General features: G+C 39.4%; 1 protein-coding gene across 6 annotated transcripts in view; it reads left to right on the top strand.

The window, feature by feature from the left end:
* The window catches only part of TENM3 (teneurin transmembrane protein 3), a 1,556,403-nt gene that overhangs the window by 1,473,110 nt on the left and 56,460 nt on the right, over positions 1 to 26,833 (top strand). For all 6 annotated transcript variants that reach the window (XM_064369979.1, XM_064369982.1, XM_064369985.1 and 3 more), the window contains 7 exons: positions 109 to 135; positions 1,716 to 1,733; positions 2,642 to 2,788; positions 18,136 to 18,352; positions 19,367 to 19,486; positions 20,043 to 20,304; positions 25,856 to 26,123. In XM_064369979.1, coding sequence (XP_064226049.1) covers positions 109 to 135; positions 1,716 to 1,733; positions 2,642 to 2,788; positions 18,136 to 18,352; positions 19,367 to 19,486; positions 20,043 to 20,304; positions 25,856 to 26,123 — 1,059 coding nt within the window. The remainder of the gene's footprint in view (positions 1 to 108; positions 136 to 1,715; positions 1,734 to 2,641; positions 2,789 to 18,135; positions 18,353 to 19,366; positions 19,487 to 20,042; positions 20,305 to 25,855; positions 26,124 to 26,833) is intronic.

Genomic DNA, 26,833 nt, shown 5'->3' with positions numbered 1-26,833 from the left:
ATGTCAGCTGCAGCTACTCAATTTGCATGTAAATTCTGAAAATTTTCTTGTCCCATGTGACACTTCTGAAATGTCTGTCTGTTCTTTTTTCCTTTTTAATTTCCCAAGCTCACTATTTGGATAAGATAGTTAAAGGTACTGTATACTCACTCTTTGTTGACATATCTACATATATATCTATATATAATCGTGTATCACTAGGTTTGACAATAGACTGTTTTCCATGCATATTTTTGTAAATTATAAATCAGACTTAAATCATGTAAAATGCCTTGGATTCAAAGTATTGAGACTTAAATGTCTGTGTCTCATTTTTATAATTTTGGGTTATCACAGATTTCATTCCTATGTAAAAGCATTAGTTTTCTCTAGAACCAGAAACTGAAGATAATGGTACATTTGCTGTTTTTTGGTTTTTGGGTTTTTCTTCTCTTTTCCTTTTTTTTTTTTTTTTTTTGCTTTAAGCTCTTCATTGTTGGCAATTCAGCTTAATGAGCTTTAAATCCTAAACTAAAGAATCACAAATACTCTTATCACAGAATAAGAAACTGTCAATCTAAAGAAGATTCTGGTTAACATGTTGAGAGAAATCTCATTGATTTCATATGGAAACTTCTTTGGCTTTTTCTAAATGTTTCAAAATATATGTGATATCATAATTTATGTTTTGTTACTTTTTAAAAGCTATAAAGTACTGTGCATTCTATTTTAAAAAAATAACTGATAACCTTGTTCAGCAGAAAACAGCAGATTCTCACGTCTTCAGTTATCATAGAAATAGATGGAAAAAGTTTTTTCAGAAGAGAAAATTCCCTTTCCCTTTCTCCTCAGATTACCTACTTTCTATTCCTTGTTTGTGCTTTTCATTAGAATATGAAAATATTCATGGCAATATCCAGGCTTTCAAATACCAACTCTCACGTGCAGACAGTCAGCTGCCGCACCTCCTTGTCAGCGGGGCAATTCAATCTTTCGTTTTCATTAAACACACACAAAAAAACAAAAACACATCCAAAAGGAAGATTCACTTTTATCTATTGAATAATCCATAAATACAGACGGTAATTGTCTGAATGAAAAGAAGCAGCAAAATTAATCTCTTCCTGACCTGATGGTATCCATAAGTGTAATTTCATTATACTCTTCCATGAGAGACTGTCAAAATAGTCTTTTTTCTGTTAATTCTAATCTTAAGAGACAAACGTCTCTTTGCAATATTTTCTTTTCAAGTTTCACAGTGGAGGAGGGGAAACCAATATATGAATAATTCTAACACAGACTTAAAAAACATCTTTAAAAACAGATCTTTCCCTTAAATTTTGTCACTCAAACAGGAGCAGCATTCAAATGATAAGAAGCGTAAAACAAACCCCAATTGCTGTAGCAAGTATTTTTATTAATATGTTTTCTACCAAATCATAAATAGCTCTGTCCACAGAGATCTAACGAATAGCCAGTTCGTCTTAGAATTTTAGGGCATTTCTCTCCCTGCTTCTGTCAACGTCATATCACACTCATAAACAGGGATACCAGAATCTACCTAAGTGTCATCCTCATAAACAGATCATGTTGGCTGCATGCCAGATATCATCAGTAGGAAGTGGCAAAAATTGTCTTTTTAAAATGTCATGTTAGACTGAAACAATTATAGATTTTTGATATATTAAATTATTTTAATTGTTTCCCAAATTTTCCCTCCTTGCCCATAAAAGCAGACAAGATAGGATATAAAGGTAACAGCATAAAAGCCTTAGGGAGATTGTCACAAAATATCACTCTTCGCTATCTGTCTTGAAGCACGTCACTACCGTGTTTTTGTTCAGTCTATCAATGTTTTATTGTGGTCCTTATGGTATTTCATTTTGTCCGTCCTAAGTAATCCAATATGCACAGCTATTACATTTAGTTGGAAATCCTGTCGGTCCTGTCCCATCCGTATGCAGCCTGAATCCTAATGTTTGTTAGAATAGATGCTAAGCTGCTTCACTATTTCCCGGGCTTTGCTTATTCTGTGACAAGGAATGTACTCTTGGCATAAAGTATAGTCATTAATATTGGCCTATACTTTGTGCAATTATTTAATGCACTGTAATTTCACATGAATATACGGCAACTCTGAGGCCAGATAAAATTAATGTTCTCTTTTTAACATCATTCATATCCTCATACCCACTTTCATGCTTTTGGATTTTGAGGGAATTTTTTTTTAAGCAACAAGGTGCTTTAAGAAGGCATGTCCTAATAAAAGACCAGTAATGTTTAAAACAGATTACAAATCTAGACTAGGGAATCTGAAATTACTTTGTTGAAATGCTTTTTCACACCATACAATAGACCTTGTTGCTTTGCTAAAGGGAAGACATTTAGGTTAATTTTGTCTGGCCTGCAGCTATTTAGTGGGTCGTTGCATATATTTCTGTCCTGCACAGGTAAGTGGTGTCTCAAGGGTCAGGCCAATCAAAGATGCCACTTGGATAAGAATTAGATACCGTAGATAACGTTGCTGTTTCTATCCATGTGCAATTACAGTATTTGTGCTGTTTATAAAGGCCTGTTCCCACTAAGTGTCCCTTATCTGTTTATTTTAGGTGCAGAAACTCAATACTCAAATTACTGGTGTTTTCCTTCTTTGTCTCGGCAGAGGGTTGTCCTGGTCTGTGCAACAGCAATGGAAGATGTACCCTGGACCAAAATGGCTGGCATTGTGTGTGCCAACCTGGGTGGAGAGGAGCGGGGTGTGACGTAGCCATGGAGACTCTCTGCACAGATAGCAAGGACAATGAAGGAGGTAAGAAATGCGGAGCATGAACACGAGTCTGTGCCAGAGCACAGGTTTATAAGTGACAGTGAGCACATAGATATCTGTTGCCAAAAAAAACCCGATCCCCAATAGATTAGATTGATTGAAAAATGTATGAGTGCTGAGAGAATGATTTTGCTCCCTATTTTTCTTGAAACAAATGCAAGATTATTGTCATTCAGGGAGAGGTAAGGTAAGCAAGCTACTGCATAATGTCCATTATTCTCAGTTCCTTTTCATAATCCCCAGGTGACCCTTCTCCTCAACCACAGTGTTTAGGGCTCTGTGAATTGGGATCTCCAAAGTGGTATTTTAATAACTAACATTCCAAAAGATGCAAAGCATTTTCCAGGCTCTTCTGTTGAAAGGCATGGGTGGAAAAAAACAAAACAGTAGCAGAGAACAGTCCCTTGGAAGCTGTACTCTGGTGATTTTTTATTCTTAACTTTCTACTTGGTTAAAAAGATGGTGAGATTCCACCCAGTTGAAGCCTTTGGTAAGAATAATTATTTTTCCCATTGAGCTCAGCCTCCATGTACTGTCTTTGAATTTCAGAGAATAGAGTGAGAGTTGGTGATTGCCTCTCCAGTGATGGAATAGTTGGCCTTGACAGCTGCTCAGTTTCGACATACCTTTAGCGCCGGTTTTAGGAGGGCTGCCGTCCCTATCCAGGCCTCTGTGGACACTTGCCCTGCGGGTTAGGTTGCATTTCTCTACCGCTGCACCAGCCCCAGCCATTCTCCCTGCTCTTTCAAGACTGTACACACAGACAGTAAAGCATTGGTTCGAGTGCAGGTTTTGGAGCACACAGATTTCACTGAACCACGTAGTAATTATGTAACCTCACACACAATTTTTAATCTGTTTTAACCTCAACTGCCGCATCTATAAAATAGGAATAAAAAAAGTGTTTGAAAGGATTAAGTGAGAAAATACATGCGAAGTATGTAGCATGTGCCTGGCACAGAGCCTGCTCTCAGTAGCAGCTATTAATATCCCATTTTCCTTCTTTTGCTTTCAAAAGTGCTCATCTTCACTAAGCAAACTTCATAGGTTGTCAAGAAGACCGAATAGCCTTTACCTGACTGTACCTATAGGGGGCCTAAACTACTATTCTCTAGGAAACAGAGTGACCAGAACCAATCCCTCAACCTCCCTTCCACCCCAACACACACACACACACACACACCACACACACGACACACACACGCACACACACACAAACACACATCACACACACGACACATGCGCACACACGACACACGCACACACACAACACACGCGTGCACACACACGCACACACACGACACGCGCGTGCACACACACCACAGACACGACACACGCACGCACACACACGCATGACACTCCACATACACATGACACGCGCACACACACGCAAACAGGACACACACGACACACACACACGACACACACCACACACACGTGCGTGACACACACACACTTGCATGTGCGTACACACACACACATGCACGCCTGGGCCAGTAGTCGTTCTCAAAGCCAATGTTATTTGTGCCTTATCCTTCTGACAAGGTGCTGCACTTCTCTCCTTTAGTTTCTAGCAAACTGTTCACTGTTCTCTTTTAACTTGGACTGTCAAGAAACTTGAGCCACAATTCTGAGCAAATGCCTTTCCTTTCCACTCCTGATAGATTTAGGCAGCCCTTAGCCTTCACACCTTCTCCTTCTTCATAATACCTCGTTGCCCCTGACTCCTCTTAACTGTGTGTTTATAGACATGGCAGCATTAATCCTCTCAAAACCACAGCACAGATGGCACCTCTCTTCGTTACTTTCCCCCAAAGAACCCCCTACTCCATTGCTGCTATTGCCTAGGGAGAAAGGAGAGCTTCTCTTTCTCCTTGATCATACATTTCAAATTTTGTCTTCTAAGAGGAGATTGCATTGAGGAGGTTACAGACTCTCTCAGAGGGAAGCGAGCCGCAGGACCCTGTCTGCAGAGACACTGCCGAGTAATTTAGGGGCTAATCAACTCTTTAGTATTGTTATCAGCTAAAGAGGTTTTTCCTTTTCCTCAAAATTTATCAACTGTGAATTGGCCTCATTCCCCTTTGTTTATTCTTATTAGCATGAAACTATGCTATCTCTAGGTTTCCCCTCTGAGGGGAAATCTGAGCTGATAGAAGACCTCCTGTGGCTTCTCTACTTATCTCACATAATTTGTATTCCTGCCCCGAACCTAATTTTGCTCATCTTCTAAGAAGGAATCTCAGTGCCAGCCTTCTTATGCCCTGAGATTGTAACCTGGATGCTTTATAACCTAAGCCAGAGGGTTCTTTGAACTTAAGCATAAGCTACGTGTATAAAGACAGTATTTTTCACACCAGACCCCAAATCAAGACATATAAGATGGCGAAGAAGGATGTCAGTTATATGAAGACAGTCCAACAGAATGTTTAAGAACTATAAATCAAGTCGTGATTTAGGACTAAGCTGGATTTTATTGTACTGAAATTCTAGGATATATGGTGACTGACTGTAGCATTATAGATCCACTGTCTAAATAAGTGTAGTATCAAAATGGTTACTTATCCAGAGAGTAGCTAAGTAACTTGATTTCGCATATTAAGTAACTGAGGAGGAGGAGGAGAGGGTGGAGAGCCCACTGTGGCCCTAGTCAGAAATCGAACACTTCCAATAAATAGCTACTATAGTTGAACAATTTTGTAGAAAAGACAGTCTTAGTAGAAGAAAAGCAAAGGAAGTTGCATACCATTCCAAGAACTAAAAAAGAAGCATCAAAAAATTTTAGAAAAGACATCCATCATGTAGGGAGATCTTAAAATATCTTCCTAAGCCAAGCGTCTTTCTTCCCCCACAAAATTTGTTTTTCTTCAGCCAGTCAAGTTTGCCCCATCACCACTGTTGAATGCTAAAGATTTTAAACATCTGAATCTCACTAAATAGGTGTTCCTCCTTGCCTTATGTATGTCCATTCCCCTTTATCTCTAAAAAGAAGCTTAGAAGGGAATTCTTTATGAGGAATAGGAAGAATGTACTACTAAGAATATAGATAGGGGCAGCTTATCTTTAGCCAACCTTTTAACACCTGTGCTGCTTTCCATTAGGCTCTTGTTTCTTTAAGGTTCAAACAGCTGTCTGTAGCTTTTCAGAGCTAAGGGAAATCTGTTACCCATAATAAGGCCCCCCAACAAAGATCTCCACTCTCTGTGGAATCAACAGTGTCCCTCTCATCTGCTTCTCAAATCCTGCTCCAGGTACTAAATAGAGGCTTTTGGAGCAGATCATTTTGACAAAGGCAAGCAGTGGATTACTGGATTTTCAAATCATGTCACACAGTGGTAATCAGAAACAGTGCTCACTGGGCCAGGTAGTTGTGGATAACATCTCCAGTTGGGGCATGCAGACACTTCAGGAGCAACTAGTTGCTGTCCTATCCTAGTTGAGAAAGCTTTTAGAGCAAATGATCACCAGTACCTACACATGGCTTATAAATATGTCTTCTTCAATTCCAACTTTACTTATAAAGACAGCAATCCTCTAAATCGAGCCATTTGTTGCTCATATCCCAAAACACTCTGATCATGAAGTTGCTAAAACCAGAAAATAGAAAGGTGAAGAGATGGGAGCTGCTTACTCCTGAAAGATGTGGGATCTGGTGTGGGGTTTCAGACAGTGACTCTGTTCACCACAGTCTTTAGTACCTCTTTTCTTTTTTATCTTTTTTTTTTTTGAGATGGAGTATCGCTCTTGTTGCCCAGGCTTGAGTAGAATGGTGCAATCTCCACTCACTGCAACCTATACCTCCTGGGTTCAAGCCATTCTCCAGCATCAGCCTCCCAAGTAGCTGAGATTACAGGTACCTACCACCATGCCCAGCTAATTTTTGTATTTTTAGTAGAGACAGGATTTCACCATGTTGACCAGGCTGGTCTTGAACTCCTAACCCCAGGTGTTCTGCCAGCCTTGGACTCCTAAAGTGCTGGGATTACAGGCGTGAGCCACCACGCCCAGCTCTTTTCACCAGCCATCTGCACTGAAGTCTGCCCTGTCTCACGGTGAACCCTACCTGAGACTTCCACTCCCCCTCAACAGGAAAACCCTTTCTTTTCTGAAGGTTTAACTCAACCATTCCTTCCTGGAAAGACCCTGGTTGCAACATGAGAAGTTCAACTCAAACATTATTACATGTAAAAAAAAAAAAATTATCAGCTTATATAACTGAAAAATTCAGACATAGTTGCACCCAGGTGTCAAATGATGACACCAGAAACTTGGGTGTATTCCTCTGTTAACTGCTTTCTTCTACGATAGAATCATTATGATGCCATCTCTTCCCCCAAAAAGGCCACCGCCAGCTCTGAGTTTACATTTCACTTCATAACAACCCCACCACAAAGAAGACACCTTTCTTCACCGTTATGTGAGGGCTGGGCCTGGGCCTGAGCCTCACTTTCATTGGTCTGAATTAGGTCACGGGCCTAAAGGAAAACTGAAGTGCTGTCACCAGAAGAAAGGGGCTTGGATATTGGGCAGGCAGAAAAACAGAGTACTGTAGGAATACGAATAGCTCTCCATTCAGCTTTAGTACAGTCAGACCATGTACTGCAGTAACTAGTTCATATGCTCATGGACTCACTTTCAGAAGGAATCTTCTCTCTTATCTCCTCCCTCCTTGCCAAAGTATAGCCTTTTGACATAACAAGAATATCAATACTGAACCTCTGATGTGCTTTCTGTGCCCAAGATTGGTGAGGTAGCTATCTGATTCTCCCCATATACTTTAAAAAGCATCATTGCTTTTATTTAGCCTGCTGGGAAGACTCTCATTCAGCAAGGGGTTGCTTGGCTTTAAATAGCTCCCCAAATGATGGTCTCACTATGCAAGCACCAAAAGGCAATAGCTTACCAGAGATAATTCTATCTGTATGGAAACTTAAGATACTTTTTAACAAGATGATTTCTCCAAAATGCGTTAGCATGCTCCTCCCATCTTCTCCAGGGGAAACGTAGTCAGTTTCCTTTGAGACCTTGCATTCCTGTCTGGTCCTCCAGTGGCCAACTCCCCTGTGGGTACCTGAGGCATGAGACTCAAGCCCTGTCCTGGAGGCTGGCTGGTTGAGAGCACAAGAATGACTTTAAAAGATTCATACTAAAGTTTGTGCAAGAATGGTAAAATAACAAAGCGTAACTCCTGCCAAGAATAATACATCTTACCAGTAAACAAATAGAGTTATCTTTTGTCGCTTAGAATTATTACTTTGGTGGGGGTATATCAGGAAGATGTACCTAAAACAGGCAATTTTTTCAAGTCTTTAGGGGCCGATTACCGCTGAGAAGAAAGCACAAGCCAACTGAGGTTATTCCAAAATAAGATAGAAATGATAACAAATAAATTATTAGATAAATAAGCAAAAGAGGCAAAAATATAATTCAAACCGCAAGAAAGCTGCTTGCAGTGACTCATACCTGTAATCCTACCATTTACGGAGGCTGAGGTGGGTGGATTACTTGAGCCCAGGAGTTTGAGATCAGCCTGACCAACAAAGCAAGACCTCATCTCTACAAAAAAATATAAAAATCTGCCGAGTGTGGTGACACACGCCTATAGTCCCAGCTACTCAGGAGGTTGAGGTGGGAGGATCACCTGAGCCTGGGGAGGTCAAGGCTGCAGTGAGCCATGATTGCATCACTGCACTCCAGCCTGGGTAAAAGAGCGAGACCCTGTCTCACCAAAACACAAAACAAAAAACCAAAAAACCCTGCAAGAAGACATAGGAATGTGCTGTCAGTAGAAAAGAGGGGTGAAAACAAATGGATGAAATTTTAATATAAACATCAGAATGAGCAAACGAATGGAGAGGTCTATATTTGTAGATTACTAAATGAAAATAAGGAAATGTTTGAAAATAGAATTTTTAAATATCTAGCAGAATGATAGGACTATTATGTTCTCTAAAAACAGATTTAGAAATAAAAATAATGAAATGGCAGAAAACAGCAATGGAAAGGAAGTGGGGGAGGGAGAATTTAAAAAAAAAAGAAAAAGTTACAAGAGGTCACAAGTATTTCCCAAAACAAATTCAGATGCTATCAGACAGAGTGGCGCTCAGAGTCTTAGAGCATTACACTGTATTATTCAGGTCGTTGATGGTTTGAGGGGAAATTACTATTAGTTTGTAAAACTCTACTGGATCCTACCTAGAGTAGGGAGGAGATTCAGGTTACTCTGAACCCTTTGGCTATCCACAGAATTTTTTAGAGGATAGCGAATCCCATTCTGGGGAAAGAAATCCAGCTTGTGCCCTACAAAGCAAAGGACTTCAGTACTTCCTGCTCGGACTCAAGGAACATAAGTTTTAACCACTGCATTTTAATGTGTTTTAGAAGAAGAAGAAAATCAGAACCACATGGGTTGGCACTAAAAGTCCCCCGACCTTTTTTTTTTTTTTTTGAGACAAAGTCTCGCTCTTGTTGCCTAAGCTGGAGTGCAATGGTGCAGTCTCAGCTCACTGCAACCTCCACCTCCTGGGTTCAAGCAGTTCTCCTGCCTCAGCTCCAAGTAGCTAGAATTACAGGCACTCACCACCATGACCATCTAATTCACGTTTTTTTTAGTAGAGACAGGGTTTTACCACATTGGGCAGGCTGGTCTTGAACTCCTGACCTTGGGTGGTCCACCTGCTTGGCCTGCCAAAGTGCTGGGATTACAGGCATGCGCCACCACGCCTGGCCTAAAAGTCTCCCTTCTCTTTTATACCCATGCCCATCAACTGCCACCTGAAGCTTAAGAGTGTAGATGTGGGCATTGCGTGGCACCTCTTTAGAAATGGGTCTCCAGGCTACATGTCTCTCCAGGTTAAGAACCCCCGCATTAAGGCAAGGGCTATTATTAGTAGTTGTGGTACACAGATACTATACTCTCACTGTCAGATGAGTTAGCCACCATCTGTAACTTGGTGGGCATCTTTCCGCTTCTCCCTCACTGAATTCATATGCACATTCATGTGTTTAAACTTAAATACTGTTCTAAATTTGATTCTTCCAACGACAATATCTTAGAGTTTTTTTTAATGCCCATGCATATAGGCCCATCTCATTCTGTACAACAGAAATATGGCGTACTAATTAATTTCACCACTGCTACACTGATAATAATTTAATTGATTCTCATTTTTTTGCTGTCAGTATAGAGACAAATCTGTAGCAAATTTGTGTGTGTATGTATCTGCATATACATCTTTGTGTAAATGTCAAATATTTCTTTAGGATGGATTTTTAGAGATGAAGTTGCTGGTTCAAAGGGTGTATTAATTTTTAATTTTGATAGCTACTGCTGGATTGCCTTGCAAGTAGGTTTCACCACTGTACACTTCATCAATTTGAGGGTGTTTATAGTCTATATGTAATCATTGTCAGTAAACAAAAGTGTTCAACAAAATGAAAAATATCAATTTTGTCTAATGAATGAAAATGATCCCATTTTTATCACTTTAATTTGCATTTTCCTAATTACTAGTTAGATTGATGATCTTCGTATTTTTTTTTTAGCTTATTTATTTCCCTTTTTTTTCTATTGAGCTGCTTGATATTTTCTTTTTAACTCTTAGGGCTTCTTTCTATATTCCACTTATTCTTTGTTAGGTGCGTTACAAATATTTTATCCCAGGTTTTCACTTATCTTTTAACTTTGTAATTTATGGTGCATGCAGAAGTTTTCAGTTGATATGAAATAAATTTTTCTGGGGTTTATCTTTTTACTCGTGACCTCTGGGCTGTGTGTCTTCCTAAGTAGAGCCTTTCTGAGATTAGACATAGTATTGTACATAGGATTTTATATAATTTCTTCTAATACTTTTTTTAATTCTGTGGATTGCTTAATATTCAATTAGTCAAGAACATTTTCAAATACCTATTGGAGTAAAAAAAAAAAATAGGAATTCAAGGATTAGCATAGTGTCTGAGGGTAGAGAAAGCATGAAAGAAAAAAAAACAGAGGGCATCTCTCATGTGCTTCTAAGACATTTTGACCTGTTTAGATTCACAGTCTTTAGGAACTTAATTCATTTTTTCCTTCATTTAGCAAATGTATTAAATGCCTACTTGGCACCGGCGAGTATGCAAGGCTCTGGGGATACGACAGTAGGGATGGATAGTGAACTAGATGAGCCCTCTAGGAGCTTAATGAGACAGTTGTCTGAGATGATTGCTGAAGGAATTGAGGGCAATGTGGAGAAGTAAGAGAGAAGGTTAGCGATCTCCAGGCAGAGGAAACAATAATGGTGAAAGGTCTTATGAGCCATGTTAAGGAGTTGTGACTTTACTCAGAAGGCAATGGAGACCAAGTAAAGGAAGCATTTTAGCCGGAGAAATGAAATAATCAAATTTGGTTTCTATAAGGTTACTCTGGTTAACATGTAGAGAATGAATAGTTGGGGCAAGCCTGGAACCTGGAAAAACAAACTATTGTTAAGAATTTGTCAAGAGAGGACCATGGTGGCCTGATGGGTACTTTCAGGAAAAGAGAAAGAAATAGACTGATTCAAGAGAGATTTGAGATAAAGAAAAGAAGCAACTGGTGATTGATTAAGTGCAGAGAAAAAGGAAGAGACAAGGGGTCAAGAATAACATTCAGATTTCGACTTTGGTAAGCTCAGTGGGGTGGGTGGCAGAACCATTCATTGAAATAGGAAATTGAGCAGCAGCAGCATGTTTGGAGGAGAAGATCATATATGGACATGTTAAATCATATTACATGTCAGGTTTTAGATGCCTGTGTAGTATCCAAGCCAAATATCTAGAAGGCAATTTGTTGCTTTGTAGTTCAGGAGAATGACCAGCATGGAGTCATTAGCATTGAAATGGTGTGAACAGGGGGAGCAAAGCCACCAGGAGAGCACTGATGTAGAACAGCAAGAATGCACAGAAAACCAAGCATGATCCCGATCCAGAACCGAGTAAATAAGTTTCGTGCATATTACAGCATGTGACTGAAAAGAATAACAAAAGTTATACCTGTACACCTTTAAGATTCTGAATCCCACAAATAAAATATTACATAGGAATTTCTAACTCACACTTGAAACTTGGAGGTTGAGGAGTCGGGGGGAACCACCAAATACTGTGGGGAAGGACAGTGGGCATCAGTTATCTTTTGTGTAAAAAAGAGAATTTGTGACTTTTTATCCAGTCTGTAAACCAAGGTTTTGAAAAACAGTATCCATAGTTCCTTAAAAGAAGAAAGTGAGAGCACTGACAAGCAAAGTAAAGCCAGCAAACATAGATGGTAACCTAGGAAAAGACCTGTAGTCTAGAGTTTTAATAATCAACAAAATCTGTATTGTTTAAATTGGTCAGAAAAAAAATCAAGAGTGATATAAAGAATAGGAAATAGGACAGGATAGAGACTTGAAGCAAGACCAGGGATTGGCAAACCATGGCCCCTGAGCCACAGCCTGATTTTCTTAATAGTTTTATTGGAACACATTCGTGCCCATTCATTTACATATCGTCTATGAAGGCAGAGCTGAACAGTTGCTATAGAGACTATCTGGTCCACAAAGCCGAATGTATTTACTTTGGCTCTACAAAATAAGTTTGCCAGCCACTGTAAAAGACCAGTGAAAGTGCCCAAAGAAGGACAAGAGCATGTTTAAAAATAATGGACAGAAAAGCTAACGATAATATTACCATTACAGACTGAGCGGAGGGAAGCATAAACGGTATTCTCTACTTGACATCAGAGCACCACGTAGGTTGCAAAGCCTAAACTGAAGAAAGGCAGGCTCTTAACTGATCATTGAAGTTGTTATTCAGTGGGTTTTGAGCATTTCTGATGTATGTAGTTTTTTTTATGATTAATGCTGTTAGATATGGCTTCTATACCAATATAAATTTAAGCCAACCTAATGTTTCCGAAACTAAAATGGAATCGCGATGATTTTTTAGAAGCTTTATTCCACAAAGACAATTTTACTACACTATACATTTGGGCAAGTGGGTAATCAACTTAGTTGTACTAGATAGCCTTAGCTGCTATATAAATACAGACCAAAAAAATGAAAAATGTTTTCTCAAGTTATAGGAAGCCAGATTCATAACCATCCATCACTTGCTTGGGCAAGTTACTGATAAAGTCTGTAGAAAAATAACAAACAGTGTGTCCCTGCACCTTGGCTGTTGAAAATGAGATTCTTTCTCTGATTGATGCTAGCAGAGAGGCTTGTAAAAATGCATTTCCAACTGATTAGTTCAGAAGGTGTCAATCTCATGCAGTTTTATGACCTGCAGACTACATGCCAGATGTACATGCTTTTTATAAACTAACAAAGATGAATGACTAAATTTGAGCATTCCTCTTTGGCAACTGTACTATCCATTGCCTAAGGGAAGACACTGTGGGAGTATTATGTCGGGGGAGAAGAGGGTAAGGAGCACTTAACCCTTAATTTACCAGATTAATGGAGATAAAATGGAATATTTGGAAGTAGTTTTCCTATTGAGTCATTTCTACTTTTGTTGAAGAATGACTACAAGGGGAGAACCTGCAAGAATATCAGATATTTGTGTTGTTATTCTCCCAAGCATATGTACCCATTCTAAATCCATCAAGTGAGAACTAAAGGTGCTATATCATAAAACACATTTTAAAGATTCCTCATAAAATGTCAACAACATCTAAGAATTGGGATGGAAAGGTTGAGGTTTTTAAAAAAAATTGTTCATTTGTTATTTTGGTTTTGTTATTGTTGTTGTTTTGAAACAGGGTCTGTCCCTGACGCCCAGGCTGAAGCACAGTGGTGGGATCATCCCTCACTGCAGCCTTGAACACCTGGGCTCAAGTGATCCTCCCACCCCAGCCTCCCGAGTAGCTAGGACTACAGGTGCACACCACCATACCTGGCTAACTTTTCTAACTTTTTGTAGAGATAGGGTCTCGCTATGTTGCCCAGGCCTGTCTTGAATTACTGGGCTCAGGTGATCCTCCCATCTTGGCCTCCCAAATTGCTGGGATTACAGGCATGAGTCACTGTGCCTGGCTAATTGTTTTTTTGAAGCCAGAAATGCTACTAGGGCAGTAAGTCAACTGTCTACTACTTTAGAAGTCTGAATCTTAACAACTATGCTTCCATTTCTATGAGAGAGAGGGAAAAAAAATGTTTTACATTATTATGATTATTATATGTCCTCATGAAAAATAAGAATAGCATTGTGTCATCTTTCTTCCACTAGAAATATTGAGAAATATTTATAAATGTTTCATCTTCATGCCCTTTTGCCTAGGAAAGAAATATTTTGATAAATGTATGTAAAATTTACAAACTCTTTTCATTTGATTTTCTTAAAACATGATTTTAGGTTTTTTTCAGAGAAATAAACATGCAGTTTCAAATAATTTACAACTCATCATATTAGAAATATAATAGTCATGCAAATACATACTGTCATAAGGAAACTGCATGTAATCAGATCTGCTTATCAGAAATTCTGACGCACACATTTTCATGTGTATAGAAATTATGGTAACAAAAACTTAAAATACTAGTGTGAAAAGAGTCCAACTTCATACATTTAATTCAGGTATTCACTTATTAAGCCTTCCCCCGCCCCCACCTACAAAAGAAATAGTCAAGAGATTTTTAGTCACTGTCTCTGGATAAGTCACTGTCCATTTCAGGTGACAGAAAGTCTCTGTCCATTTCAGGTGACAGAAAATTTAAATCAAACAGACTTGAGGAAAAAGGGAATGCCTTAGTTTCTATGACTATAAAAACCCAGAGGTCAAGTGCAGCTTATGGCAAAAACCTCAAAGGTTTTGGTGTCTCTGTCTGACCTGTTAGTTTTTGCTCCAGCCCTTGGCTCTGCTTGCCCAGAGATGGCTCAATTTTCAGCAGCTTCTATCATGACAGCAAGGTGGCTGCAGCAGTCCCAGCCACACAGCCTCACAGATCAAGCCTGGTTGAGGGGTAAGAATCTCTTTTTAGATTGTTCCTGAAATTCACTCTTGTTAGATATGTTAGGGCACCCGTAGGTTTCTGAAGCAAACACGAAGGGAGGGTTACGCACACGGACTGAGAGGCAGGAAAGGCCAGATACCCAAATGAGAAGTTAGAGCTGTTGCCCAAAGAAAGGGAAATGGGTCCAGGAAGCACAAGCGCTCACTACACTTCTTCACATGGGCAAAATGACTTGAGGGCACTGAGTCCGGCTCCTCACGCCTGGTTTCTTACCTTACCTGTGTTGTTGCTGACCTGCCTTTTCGACTGGGCGGTTTACTTCAACTTTGTCTGCTTTCTTTTATCTCAGTTTGCTGTCAGATAATGAAGGGGCAAGCTAATATTCTTGTTTTTTTTTTTTTTTTTATTTGGAGATGGAGTCTCGTACTGTTGCCCAGGCTGTAGTGCAATGGCTCAGTCTCGGCTCACTGCAATCTCTGCCTCCTGGGTTCAAGCAATTCTCCTGCCTCAGCCTCCCAAGTAGCTGGGACTACAGGCGTGTGCCACCATGCCCAGCTAATTTTTTTGTATTTTTAATAGAGACAGGGTTTCACCACGTTGGCCAGGATGATCTCGATCTCCTGACCTCGTGATCCGCCTGCCTCAGCCTCCCAAAGTGCTGGGATTACAGGCATGAGCCACCACGCCTGGCCACTAGTATTCTATTAATAAGAATAGCCTAACGTAAATCAGTGGCTAGTATAGTTTTAAAAAAAAAAAAAAAAGACTTTTTTTTCATTGTGTAAATAAAACATAGGGATCATCTAGATATTTTCAGCTAAGCTTGCTCTCATAGGGTCGTACCAAGACGTCATACTTAAGTTTGAAGATTTTAAAACTGTTTTGTCGGTTCTCCTAAAAGTAACTAAACTCTTCAAAAACTAATTTTTTATCCCAGCACTTTGGGAGGCCGAGGCGGGTGGATCACGAGGTCAAGAGATCGAGACCATCCTGGTCAACATGGTGAAACCCCGTCTCTACTAATACAAAAAATTAGCTGGGCACAGTGGCGCGTGCCTGTAATCCCAGCTACTCAGGAGGCTGAGGCAGGAGAATTGCCTGAACCCAGGAAGCGGAGATTGCGGTGAGCCGAGATCGCGCCATTGCGCTCCAGCCTGGGTATCAAGAGCGAAACTCCGTCTCAAAAAAAAAAAAAAAAAAAAAAAAAAAAAAACTAATTTTTTTTTTTTTGAGATGGAGTCTCAGTCACCAGGCTGGAGTGCAGTGGTGTGATCTCGGCTCACTGAAACTTCCGACTCCCTGTTTCAAGCGATTCTCCTGCATCAGCCTCCTGAGTAGCTGGTATTACAGGCACGCACCACCATGCCCAGCTAATTTTTGTATTTTTAGTAGAGATGGGGTTTTACCACGTTAGTCAGGCTGGTCTCGATCTCCTGACCTGGTGATCCACCCGCCTCGGCCTCCCAGAGTGCTGGGATTACAGGCATGAGCCTCCACACCCGGCCAGAAACTAGTATTTTTGTTAACCTGTACCAATAAATGTAATTACCAAGGAGATAAAAATTCATGTTTTTGGCTGGGCTCAGTGGCTCACGCCTGTAATGCCAGTACTTTGGGAGGCCTAGGTGGGTGGATCACCTAAGGCCTGGAGTTCAACGCCAGCCTGGCCAACATGATAAAACCCCATCTTTACTAAAAATGCAAAAAGTAGCTGGGCATGGTGGCAGGCATCTGTAGTCTCAGCTACTTAGGAGGCTGAGGCAGGAGAATCACTTGAACACTCTAGGCAGAGGTTGCAGTGAGCTGAGATCACTCCACTGCACTCTAGCATGGGTGACAGAGCAAGATTCAGTCTCAGAAAAAAAAAAATTATATTTTCAACGGTCAGTAAAACCTGACCTTAAAGAATAATATTATCAAACGATCATAACCTGAAACACTCATCCGCTAATGGATTGGTTGTAGGTTTTAAACAGAATGCTTACATGAGCCATTGAGTATAGTTTCCTTGTGATGTTCCCAGAGAATGCACTGGCAAATGCTTCTCATTATTATTCCATTTATATCATCAATACTATAGATCAATTTTTCATGATGGAGTTCTTATAATTTATAATATTATGGATGATTTACATTTACCGCATTTTAATTAATACCTCCATTTTAGTGCATGTATTCTAGGAGTCCAGGCTCTTGTTTAAAATTTGGGAAATGCCTGATTTAATCTGGAACACACTTTACCTTCCTTAGAAGAGTTGTTTTATTTCTTTGTCTTTTTTCTTTTTTTTTTTTTTGAGACAGAGTCTCACTCTGTTGCCCAGGCTGGAGTGCAGTGGCGCAATCTCAGCTCACTGCAACTACCACCTCCCGGGTTAAAGTGATTCTCATGCCTCAGCCTCCCAAGTAGCTGGGAATACAGTCATCTGCCACCATGCCTGGCTAATTTTTATATTGGTTTCACCATGTTGGCAAGGCTGATCTCAAACTCCTGACCTCAGGTGATATGCCTACCTCAGCCTTCCAAAGTGCTGTGATTACAGGCGTGAGCCACTGCATCCAGCCAGAAGAGCTATTTTCTTGAAAGGTGGTTGGCTAATTTCATCCGTTTTATATTTATTTGTGTTTGTTACACTTCATAAACTTTCACTTTCTGACCCTCTCCCAAATTTTAGAGCTTCACCCTGTGTAGAATCCTGTTAACCATACACACTTACTGTGCTAACTCCTAATGCGTTTTCTCTAAAATATAGGATATTTGAATAGTTTTACTTACAACTAATTCATATTCCTTCATACTACTACTAATAGATTGTTCTAATCACTAATTTTTTATTTCTTACTCAGAACAAACATTAAATGATTCTTTTCAACCATCTCTAGTCCAAATATTTACTCTCTGTGAAGGCAGATTCAAGTAGATTTATGTGTCATGTAATGATGGGGATATGTTCTGAGATAGGTGTCGCTAGACAATTTCATCCTGGTGGGAGCATCATGGCGTGTACTTAACGCAAATCTAGGTGGCACAACCTACTACACTCCTAGCCTATACATCTGTACAGCATGTTACTCTACTGAATACTGAGGCAGTTGTAACACAGTGGTATTTGTGTATCTAAACATAGAAAAGGTACCGAAAAAATACGGTATCATCGTCTTGTGGGACCACCCTTGTATATGTGGTCTGTCATTATGTGATGCATGACTGTATTGTGTTTGTATGTCTTCTGGTTTTAAAAAGTATGCCTCATAGAAATTACTATCAGATAGGCAGTGGGAAATCACTTGATTTGAAAAAAAAAGTCGAGTAACAAAACTGATTCTACATTATGGCATCAAAAGGAAAATTATCTTACTGGGGAACACTTCTTTCTACAGATGGACTCATTGACTGCATGGATCCCGATTGCTGCCTACAGAGTTCCTGCCAGAATCAGCCCTACTGCCGGGGCCTACCAGATCCTCAGGACATCATTAGCCAAAGCCTTCAGTCGCCTTCTCAGCAAGCTGCCAAATCCTTCTATGATCGAATCAGTTTTCTTATAGGGTCTGATAGCACCCATGTTATACCTGGAGAAAGTCCTTTCAATAAGAGGTTAATGCATCTTTTCCTTATATAGATTTGTAGTGATGTTATCAACAGTTACGTGCACTTTATGTGAAATATTGATGACTGTGAACTTGAGGAAAGTGCTGTTTTTTAAATATAGTTTTTCCTCTTTCTGCAAATTCTTCTTCACCACACTTCGCATTTCAAGCATTTTTGACACAGTTCACATACTTTGTCAATTTCAGTACCTGAGACATAACAGGACATAACATTAAAAAGTCAATAAATCTTCATTTAACTAGTTGACTTTGTTAGCACAGTTGGAAATGTTTCAAAAAAAGCAATGAAAAGACCCCAATAGGCAAAACAGAAGTGCACTTTTTTTTAGCTGAGCTCACTAAATAATATAAATTATGAATTAATGTAATGGAGTTGCTGATGGCATGGCAGTAAGATTGCATAAGCTGTTTGGTGCTTTACAGAGCAGTAATGACCTGAAAATAAACCAGTAAATGAAAGCAGGTGTCTTGTGTCTCACTGAGCAAAAGAAGATGATTTACACTAGAACTCCTGGGTCTGCAGTAATTTAACAGCATTAATGCAGTTGTACCCAGCAGTTGATTAAAAGTTGTTGTACAAATGTCCCTTACTGCCCCCTTAAATCTTATACTTCTTCGTCCCTGAAGATTTACTGATTGCCTCAGAATTAATTAGAGAGTCTACTTTTCTTCACGTGAGCACCATATATATGACTTACGAAAAAAGCACGGAGTTTATCATTTAAAAAATTCATCTCTAAATTATCAGTCTTGATAACTCTCCAAAAAACAGATTGCTGCAAATTAAAACCCAGAATAAACACAAGGCATTCAGAGAATGTGAATTGCACTGAATTGAAAGGGACATTGTCTTGGGAGTATTTCAGGTCGGGTTTTTGTGAATAACGATTGATTACATAGAATAGTGTTATTTTATCCTTAGGTTGAGTTATCTATAAATCATGATAATGTTGGCCTGAAAAGACAGATGTTCATTCTAATTCTTCTGCTTTTCCAACAGCCTTGCATCTGTCATCAGAGGCCAAGTACTGACTGCTGATGGAACTCCACTTATTGGAGTAAATGTCTCGTTTTTCCATTACCCAGAATATGGATATACTATTACCCGCCAGGATGGAATGTGAGTTAGTCCCATCACACTATCTCTGAAGGCTTTGAAGTATAAAAACTGGACCTTCCTGCACCACTGGCATGTTTTATTGTCCTTTTTAATGTGGAAATGCAGCAACTTTTAGACTGCAGAAACTTGTGACTGTACATATGGCAGAGATTTAAAGTCATATACTCACATACTTCTTTAAAAATTGATTTTATTTTCTAAGGCATGGTAATAGTACTGTAATTTTGTAGGAGAATGTTCTTTGTCTTAGCGGATGTGTGTTGAAATCTTTAGGGGTAGTATTTTGCAATGTCTACAACTTGAGCTCAGATGGTTCCGAACAAAGAGACAATGGAAAGCAAATTTGGAAAAAAAATGGTGAACTTGGTGAATGCACATAGGGCATATGAGTATTTATTATATAACTCTTGGTATATTTCTATAGATCTGAAAATATTTTACATAAAAGTTGGGAGAAAAAGTTGATTTTTTTATAAAGCATATTAACTGAAGCAGGTGTGTATTGTAGTTACATGGGATCCAGACAATTCACTAAGCATACCTTGTTTTTTCTTAGGTTTGACTTGGTGGCAAATGGTGGGGCTTCTCTAACTTTGGTATTTGAACGATCCCCATTCCTCACTCAGTATCATACTGTGTGGATTCCGTGGAATGTCTTTTATGTGATGGATACCCTAGTCATGAAGAAAGAAGAGAATGACATTCCCAGCTGTGATCTGAGTGGATTCGTGAGGCCGAATCCCATTATTGTGTCGTCACCTTTATCCACCTTTTTCAGATCTTCTCCTGAAGACAGTCCCATCATTCCTGAAACACAGGTAAAATATTCTTGCAGGCAGTACTTGTAGATACAAGATCTTCAGATCATGTTTTGCCAAAGAATCTTAAAAATGGATTATAGAGGCTGGGTGCGGTGGCTCATGCCTATAATCTCAGCACTTTGGGAGGCCGAGGTGGGCAGATAATGAGGTCAGGAGTTCAAGACCAGCCTGGCCAACCCCATCTCTACTAAACCCCATAGAAACCCCATCTCTACAAAAAATACAAAAAAAAAAAAAAGAAATGTAGCCAGACATGGTGATGGGTGCCTGTATTCCCAGCTACTTGGGAGGCTGAGGCTGGAGAATCGCTTGAACCTGGGAGGTGGAGGTTGCAGTAAGCCAAGATTGTGCCACTGCACTCCAGCCTGGGTGACACCATGAGACTCTGCCTCAAAAAAAGAAAAATTGCTTATAGAATTCCAGTGCTATCTTTAAATAATTCTATAGAATGAAATATAGTGTGTGTGTGTATGTGTGTGTGTGCACACTAGAGTAGGTATTATTATAGTAGGATATTTAGTTATTTATTAAAGATCTACTCAAGCAAAATACTTTTTCTTCAGGATATATCTGTAAATATTTATTAGTAGTAATGAAAAGTGAAAATGTAGCTTAAACTCAATCACTAATAACGTCTTTATTTATTTATATATTTATTTATTGGAAAAAAAAAACTTGAGTGCCTGAGTGTACCTGCCAGCCTGACTGACGTTGTACCAAGTGCTACTGATGCTACTCACTATTGTACATGGCTATTAGTCTCAAAAACTTACTGTTTCATTGTTGTAAGTAAAAAGTGTTTTGGAAAAGGTAGTTTTTGACAGAAAATATTCATTAATATAACTTTTTAAGAAATAGCTATACATTCCCTATTTGTTTCATGTGGTGAAATATCTGAGGATTGTGTACCATCTCATATGTTTTCAGTTAGAAATCACTTTCAGATCTGAAAAGTAGGACATGAGGTATAATAATAATGGACTTTGGCAGGCAGCGTGGCTCACTACTATAATCCCAGCACTGTGGGAGACCAAGGTGGGAGGATGGCTTGAGCCCAGGAATTTGAGACCAGCCTGAGCAATATGACAAAACCCCATCTCTACAAAATATACAGAAAATTAGCCAGGTGTGGTAGCATGTGCCTGTAGTCCCAGCTATTCAGGAGGCTGAGGTGGGAGGATCACTTCAGCCCTGGGAGGTCAAGGTTGCATGAGTCATGTGTGGCACTGCACTCCAGCCTAGGCACCAGGAGTGAGACCCTGTCTCAAAAAATATGTAGAATAATAATAGACTATATTCATAAAGAGGTAAGGAAAAATCTGTGGTCATCAAAATACAGTAGCAAATAGCAACTTTGTCATATTCATTCTCCAGCTATTTATTGAATACCTGTTCTGTACCAGGCACTGTTATGTGGGAACAAAGCGGTAAAGCACTCACATGAGGTACCTGCTCTCAGTGAGCTTCCCAACTCATGAGTGGAGCGAGGCAGTCAACAAATATGTCAGGTTGTGATGAGACTTAACAAAATATAATAAAGCAGGGGACAGTGGATAGAGGTATGATCTTATATAGTACAGTTTGAGAAAATCTCTTCAACAAGGTGACGTTTCAGCACAAACTTTAAGAAAGTAAAAGAATAAACCCTGAAAATTGAAGGGGATTCTAGGTACAGCATGCGTGGCTTGTTCAAAGAATGACAAAGAGGATAGCAAGCATGGTTGGAGTGAAGTCAGCAGTAAATAAATCACAAGCCATTGAAGACCATGGCAAAGATAAGTCTTTACTTCGAGAATCGGAAACCACCGAAGGTGTTTAAGCAGAGCAGTAATAGTCACTGATTTCCTCCTTTAAGGATTTCTGAGCTGAGAATATTCTGTATTGGGCAAGGGTAGAAACAAGGAGACCAGTTAGGAAGCAACCTCAGGTGTCCACGGGAGAAATTATGGTGGCTTGGACAGAAGTCTTTGAGGGTAGAAGCAGACACAGAAGATTGGAGTCCAGGGAAGGGGTTGAAACTCAAGAGGTAGATCTGGGAGTCATTCACATATAAATACCAAGCGTTGGGGGAGACCACCTGGGGAGGGAGTGCAGATGGAGGCTGCAAGAGGTGATCCAGAAAGGTCTAGGCTAACACAAAATCAAAAGGGCTCACAGGCAAAGACGTTGCAGCAGCAACACCTCAGGGATTAGTTGTAAAATGGTCAAGCCAACTTTGAGCTGAAACTTTAAGAAGTTCGTTGTAACCTCAATCAATTTAATACTTCCTCCCCAGGCCAATCTTGCAGGAACTCTGAACTTCATAGTCAGTCCTAAAATAGACTTTACCTACAGTCAGTATCTGTCTGTAGGTGCCAAATTTCCAGCAAACTAGGATATTGAAATGGGTTTCAAATAGTCAACAATTCCAGGAATACATGGAGTCTTTTCTCCATTCATTCATTCATGCAATAGGCAAATATTTCAGAAAAATTTACTGAGAGCCTACTATGTGCAAGGTACTTTACTCGGATAAAAAGAATAAGCCATGTATCCTGTCACTCTAAATGCAATAAAGATTTTAATGAAGAATTATACAAGTTCAAAGGAGAGGTCAATTCCTAAGTAAGCCAAAGAAAGAATCACTGAGGAGGTTGGTCTTAAACAGAGATTAGGCTGGAGAGGGAAGAAAGCATGTTTCAGATGGAAGATGTGGAAGCAACAGTGGAGTGGCAAAAACAAGTCATGTTGTATAGGGGATAATCGGGAAGGAGGCAGAAGATGGCCCAGGGCCAGCTTATACATGGCCCTGAGACCCAATCCAATGGAAACCTTGAATTCTTTAGGTGATGCGGAACCAATGCACCGATGGAGTTTTTTCAGCATTTCTCTAAAGCTAACTCAAGTGGCAAAACGCACTTGGTAGAAGTACAGAAGATGTTGATGGAAGACAGAAATCAGTGAACAGACTGTTCTTGTTAAGTGTATATCCATGTGTCTCCAGGACTCAGATGGAGAGGGCCTCGCAATCACAATGGTAGTGGAAATGAAGAAGAGGGAACGTGTTAGACAGCAACTGGAAGATAGAATTGGCAGGACATGGCTCCTAACCAAATGTTTAACGGAGTCGGGAATAGTATTTACGGCTCTTGCAGCTGGCAGAAGTAGGCTTGATGGTTTATTTTCCCACTTTGGCTGGATTTACCTTTGCCACTAATGCAAAATAACATGGTCAAGTTAAATTACATCAGAAAAACATATGCTTTAATGGACAAAATTACAGATATTAAAATCAAGTATAACACATGGTATTTTGAAATAGAGAGGCAGTTTAGGAAGGTCACAGGAAATACATATAATATTAATAAGAGAATCTCTTACTCATGAATGTATGGGAAATTATTTTGAAAATAAGAGGAAATAAATGATGTGCTTTAGGGTTAAATCACGTGTTATCAGGGCCATATTATCCAGCACTGGAGTCACAGAATCTAGTTTTCAAAGTAACTCATTTGATATGTCACTGATTATGGGACAACAATGAGTTCTCTTGAAACCATTCACCCTAACAGCCTACAGTCTTACAAAAGTACCCTTAATCTTAAATTCAATGGTTTCCCAGGTCTAAAAAGTTATTATATATTTGTAAACTATTTTGCTTAAGACAGTTTTGTGGCTGAATTCAGTCAGCATGTTTCATGGAAAACTCCAATGGTAATAAGTTCATGTATCTACATTAGAAATGCCTCTTACAGCCAGGTGTGGTGGCTCACACCTGTAATCTCAGCACTTTGGGAGGCCAAGGAGGGTGGATCACAAGGTCAGGCGATCAAGACCGTACTGGCCAACATGGTGAAACCCCGTCTCTACTAAAAATACAAAAAAATTAGCCGGGTGTGGTGGCGTGTGTCTGTATTCCTAGCTACTCGGGAGGCTGAGGCAGGAGAATTGCTTGAACCCAGGAAGTGGAGGCTGTGGTGAGCTGAGATCATGACACTGCAGTCCGGCCTAGTGACAGAGCAAGACTCTGTCTCAAAAGAAAAAAAAACAAAACTGCCTCTTACTCTACTATACTGCGTCACATCCCTCTTCATGCCAGCACCAACTGACAGGCTAGAATGGAAGTTTCCTTTGTCCATTCACTTGTGCTACTTCCAACTGTGTGATTGTTTATATTGAAGCTGACAGCTCTACCCTCAGTATAGGGGGTCTTGTAGGGTTTTACTGAAGTTATTAACGTTTGGAAATGGCAGGCACACATCGTCCTTAACTGTTCTATGTGGAGGTGTTGGGGAAAGGGGAAAGATTGCTGAACACTGATTCACTATTCTAAGATCTTTCCAACATGAAAAGGCAGCCCTTTCTGTCTGAATAATGAATCTTGATAGGGCAATATGAGGAAGCCTTTGAGAGTACTGTTCGATTCTTCGTAGAGAAAGTAGTGAGTTCCTGGTGCTCGTTCTTGAACACAGATAGCCTTGCACTTATGGCATATGAAGAAAGGCTATGAAGAGCTGTTCTTATTCCCCAAACTAACAGGAGCATTGGTAAAGAGAATCTGAACTCTTTAGAAAAATTGTATATGCTACACAAAATGCATTTTTCAAAATAAGTAATGTTTTGGCATAATGTACTTTGCATTTGTTAATATAAATGTCGGCCTTCATTGAGCTAGTCACGGTGACTGGTAATCTATGAGGTTAAGCATATAATTTTTAAAAATTTATAAAGGAGATAATTCTTATGCACATAATTATACTAATTTTTACAGTCCAGTTTCAAATAAAAAAAGTGCGGATTGTTATATTCTACATGCATTTAATAACATATTAGTTGCTCTCTAGGAGAAATATTATGGAGCTTTAAAATATTAACTAATTTACCATCATATCAAAAATCAGCAGTAAGTTGGAGCTCAATCTTTAATTATGACAATGTGCTATGATTACATGACCTCTCAACATGGATATGGAATTTGCTACAAATTAACCCAAATTATTTGGTCTTTTTTGTTATCCTTACTGTCTTTGTAGCCTGTGACCAGACAGCTGATGAGGCTGTAGGTATTGGTTTTGTCTCCAAATGAGCCAGCTGGCACAGGCCAGGTCTTTGGCCTAGACGGCATCCCTGTTCTGAGCTAACCATCTTACAAATGTCTGCTCTAATTCTCCAGGGTGATGGGGTGAAAGATGGGTTAGTGAGAATCCACTGTGACTACTACACTAACAAGTCAGTGCTTGTCAGCCTGATGGAGCAGTCACAGTGTTTCCCGCATGAAGAGTAGCACCCGAGGTATGATTAACTCAGAATAAATGACAAGAGGCTTTTAGGAGGAGACATTTGGGCTGGCAGAAGAGTTATTTTTAATTATTGAATAAGATAACAGCTCAAATGCATATTTGTGAATAGAGATTCTTTGTGTCTTATTTTAGTTGCTTTGTCTTTAAGAATAACTAAATTAAGACACAGTCACTATTCACAAATATATTGAATATATACTACATAAATATATTTTATCTAATAGTCATACAAGATCACAGTTTGAAACTTCTACTTTATTCAAACTTAGGTACTCCACGAGGAAACCACAATTCCCGGAACAGATTTGAAACTCTCCTACTTGAGTTCCAGAGCTGCAGGATATAAGTCAGTTCTCAAGATCACCATGACCCAGTCTGTTATTCCATTTAATTTAATGAAGGTTCATCTTATGGTAGCTGTAGTAGGAAGACTCTTCCAAAAGTGGTTTCCTGCCTCACCGAACTTGGCCTATACTTTCATATGGGATAAAACGGATGCATATAATCAGAAGGTCTATGGTCTGTCTGAAGCTGTTGGTAAGTTCTATATAAATCTTCGCTACAATGAAAAGTTTTTCTAGAAGTCGAACTGTCATAAATTAATTGTAACCCATGGAAGTCAGTGGATAAACAGAATATAATGAGAATAAGGTTGTCCTGGGGATATTATACCTTGGCTGGTTTAGATCTGCCATGGGAAAAGAAAAGTGCTCTATGTGGCAAGAAGAAGAAAATCTCAGTCTTTCCGCCTGAAATGATGTCACAGAGGAATGCTCTGAATGAGGTATCAGGTTGTCACATCCTTTCCCCTCGTGTTTCCTATTGTGTCCCTTTTTTTGTTTTTTCATCTTCTTTTTCTCTTTATAACTTTATCTCCCTGGGTTTCCTTATTTGTTTTTGTTTTCTGTATCTAACACTAATGTCATTTCAATGCATATTGATATTTAACAGGATAGCAGACATTTGTGTCCAGGAATTACATCAGTTGTTCTCACTAGAAGGGCCAGTTCATTCAATGGAAGGACAATCTGAAAGCATCAAATCAGTTGTTTTATTGAATGACTGGAAAATGCAATCAAAGTTTGATGTGTTGAGACACAGAGAGATAGAAAGACAACAGGTATATAGCGCAGCTTCAGGCTCAAGTTCAGCACGTAGAAAACTAAAGAATGATATGTTTTTGTTTTAATTATTATACCTTAAAATAGAACATTGTACTCTGAAATTATTGTGTAATTTGGACTTGA

Source organism: Aotus nancymaae, unplaced genomic scaffold (assembly GCF_030222135.1).
Source record: "Aotus nancymaae isolate 86718 unplaced genomic scaffold, 86718_ANA_hifiasm-v0.15.2.pri h1tg000006l, whole genome shotgun sequence".
NCBI lineage: Eukaryota > Metazoa > Chordata > Mammalia > Primates > Aotidae > Aotus > Aotus nancymaae.
Note: the sequence above shows the minus strand (reverse complement) of the source record. Positions and strands in the feature narration are given on the sequence as shown.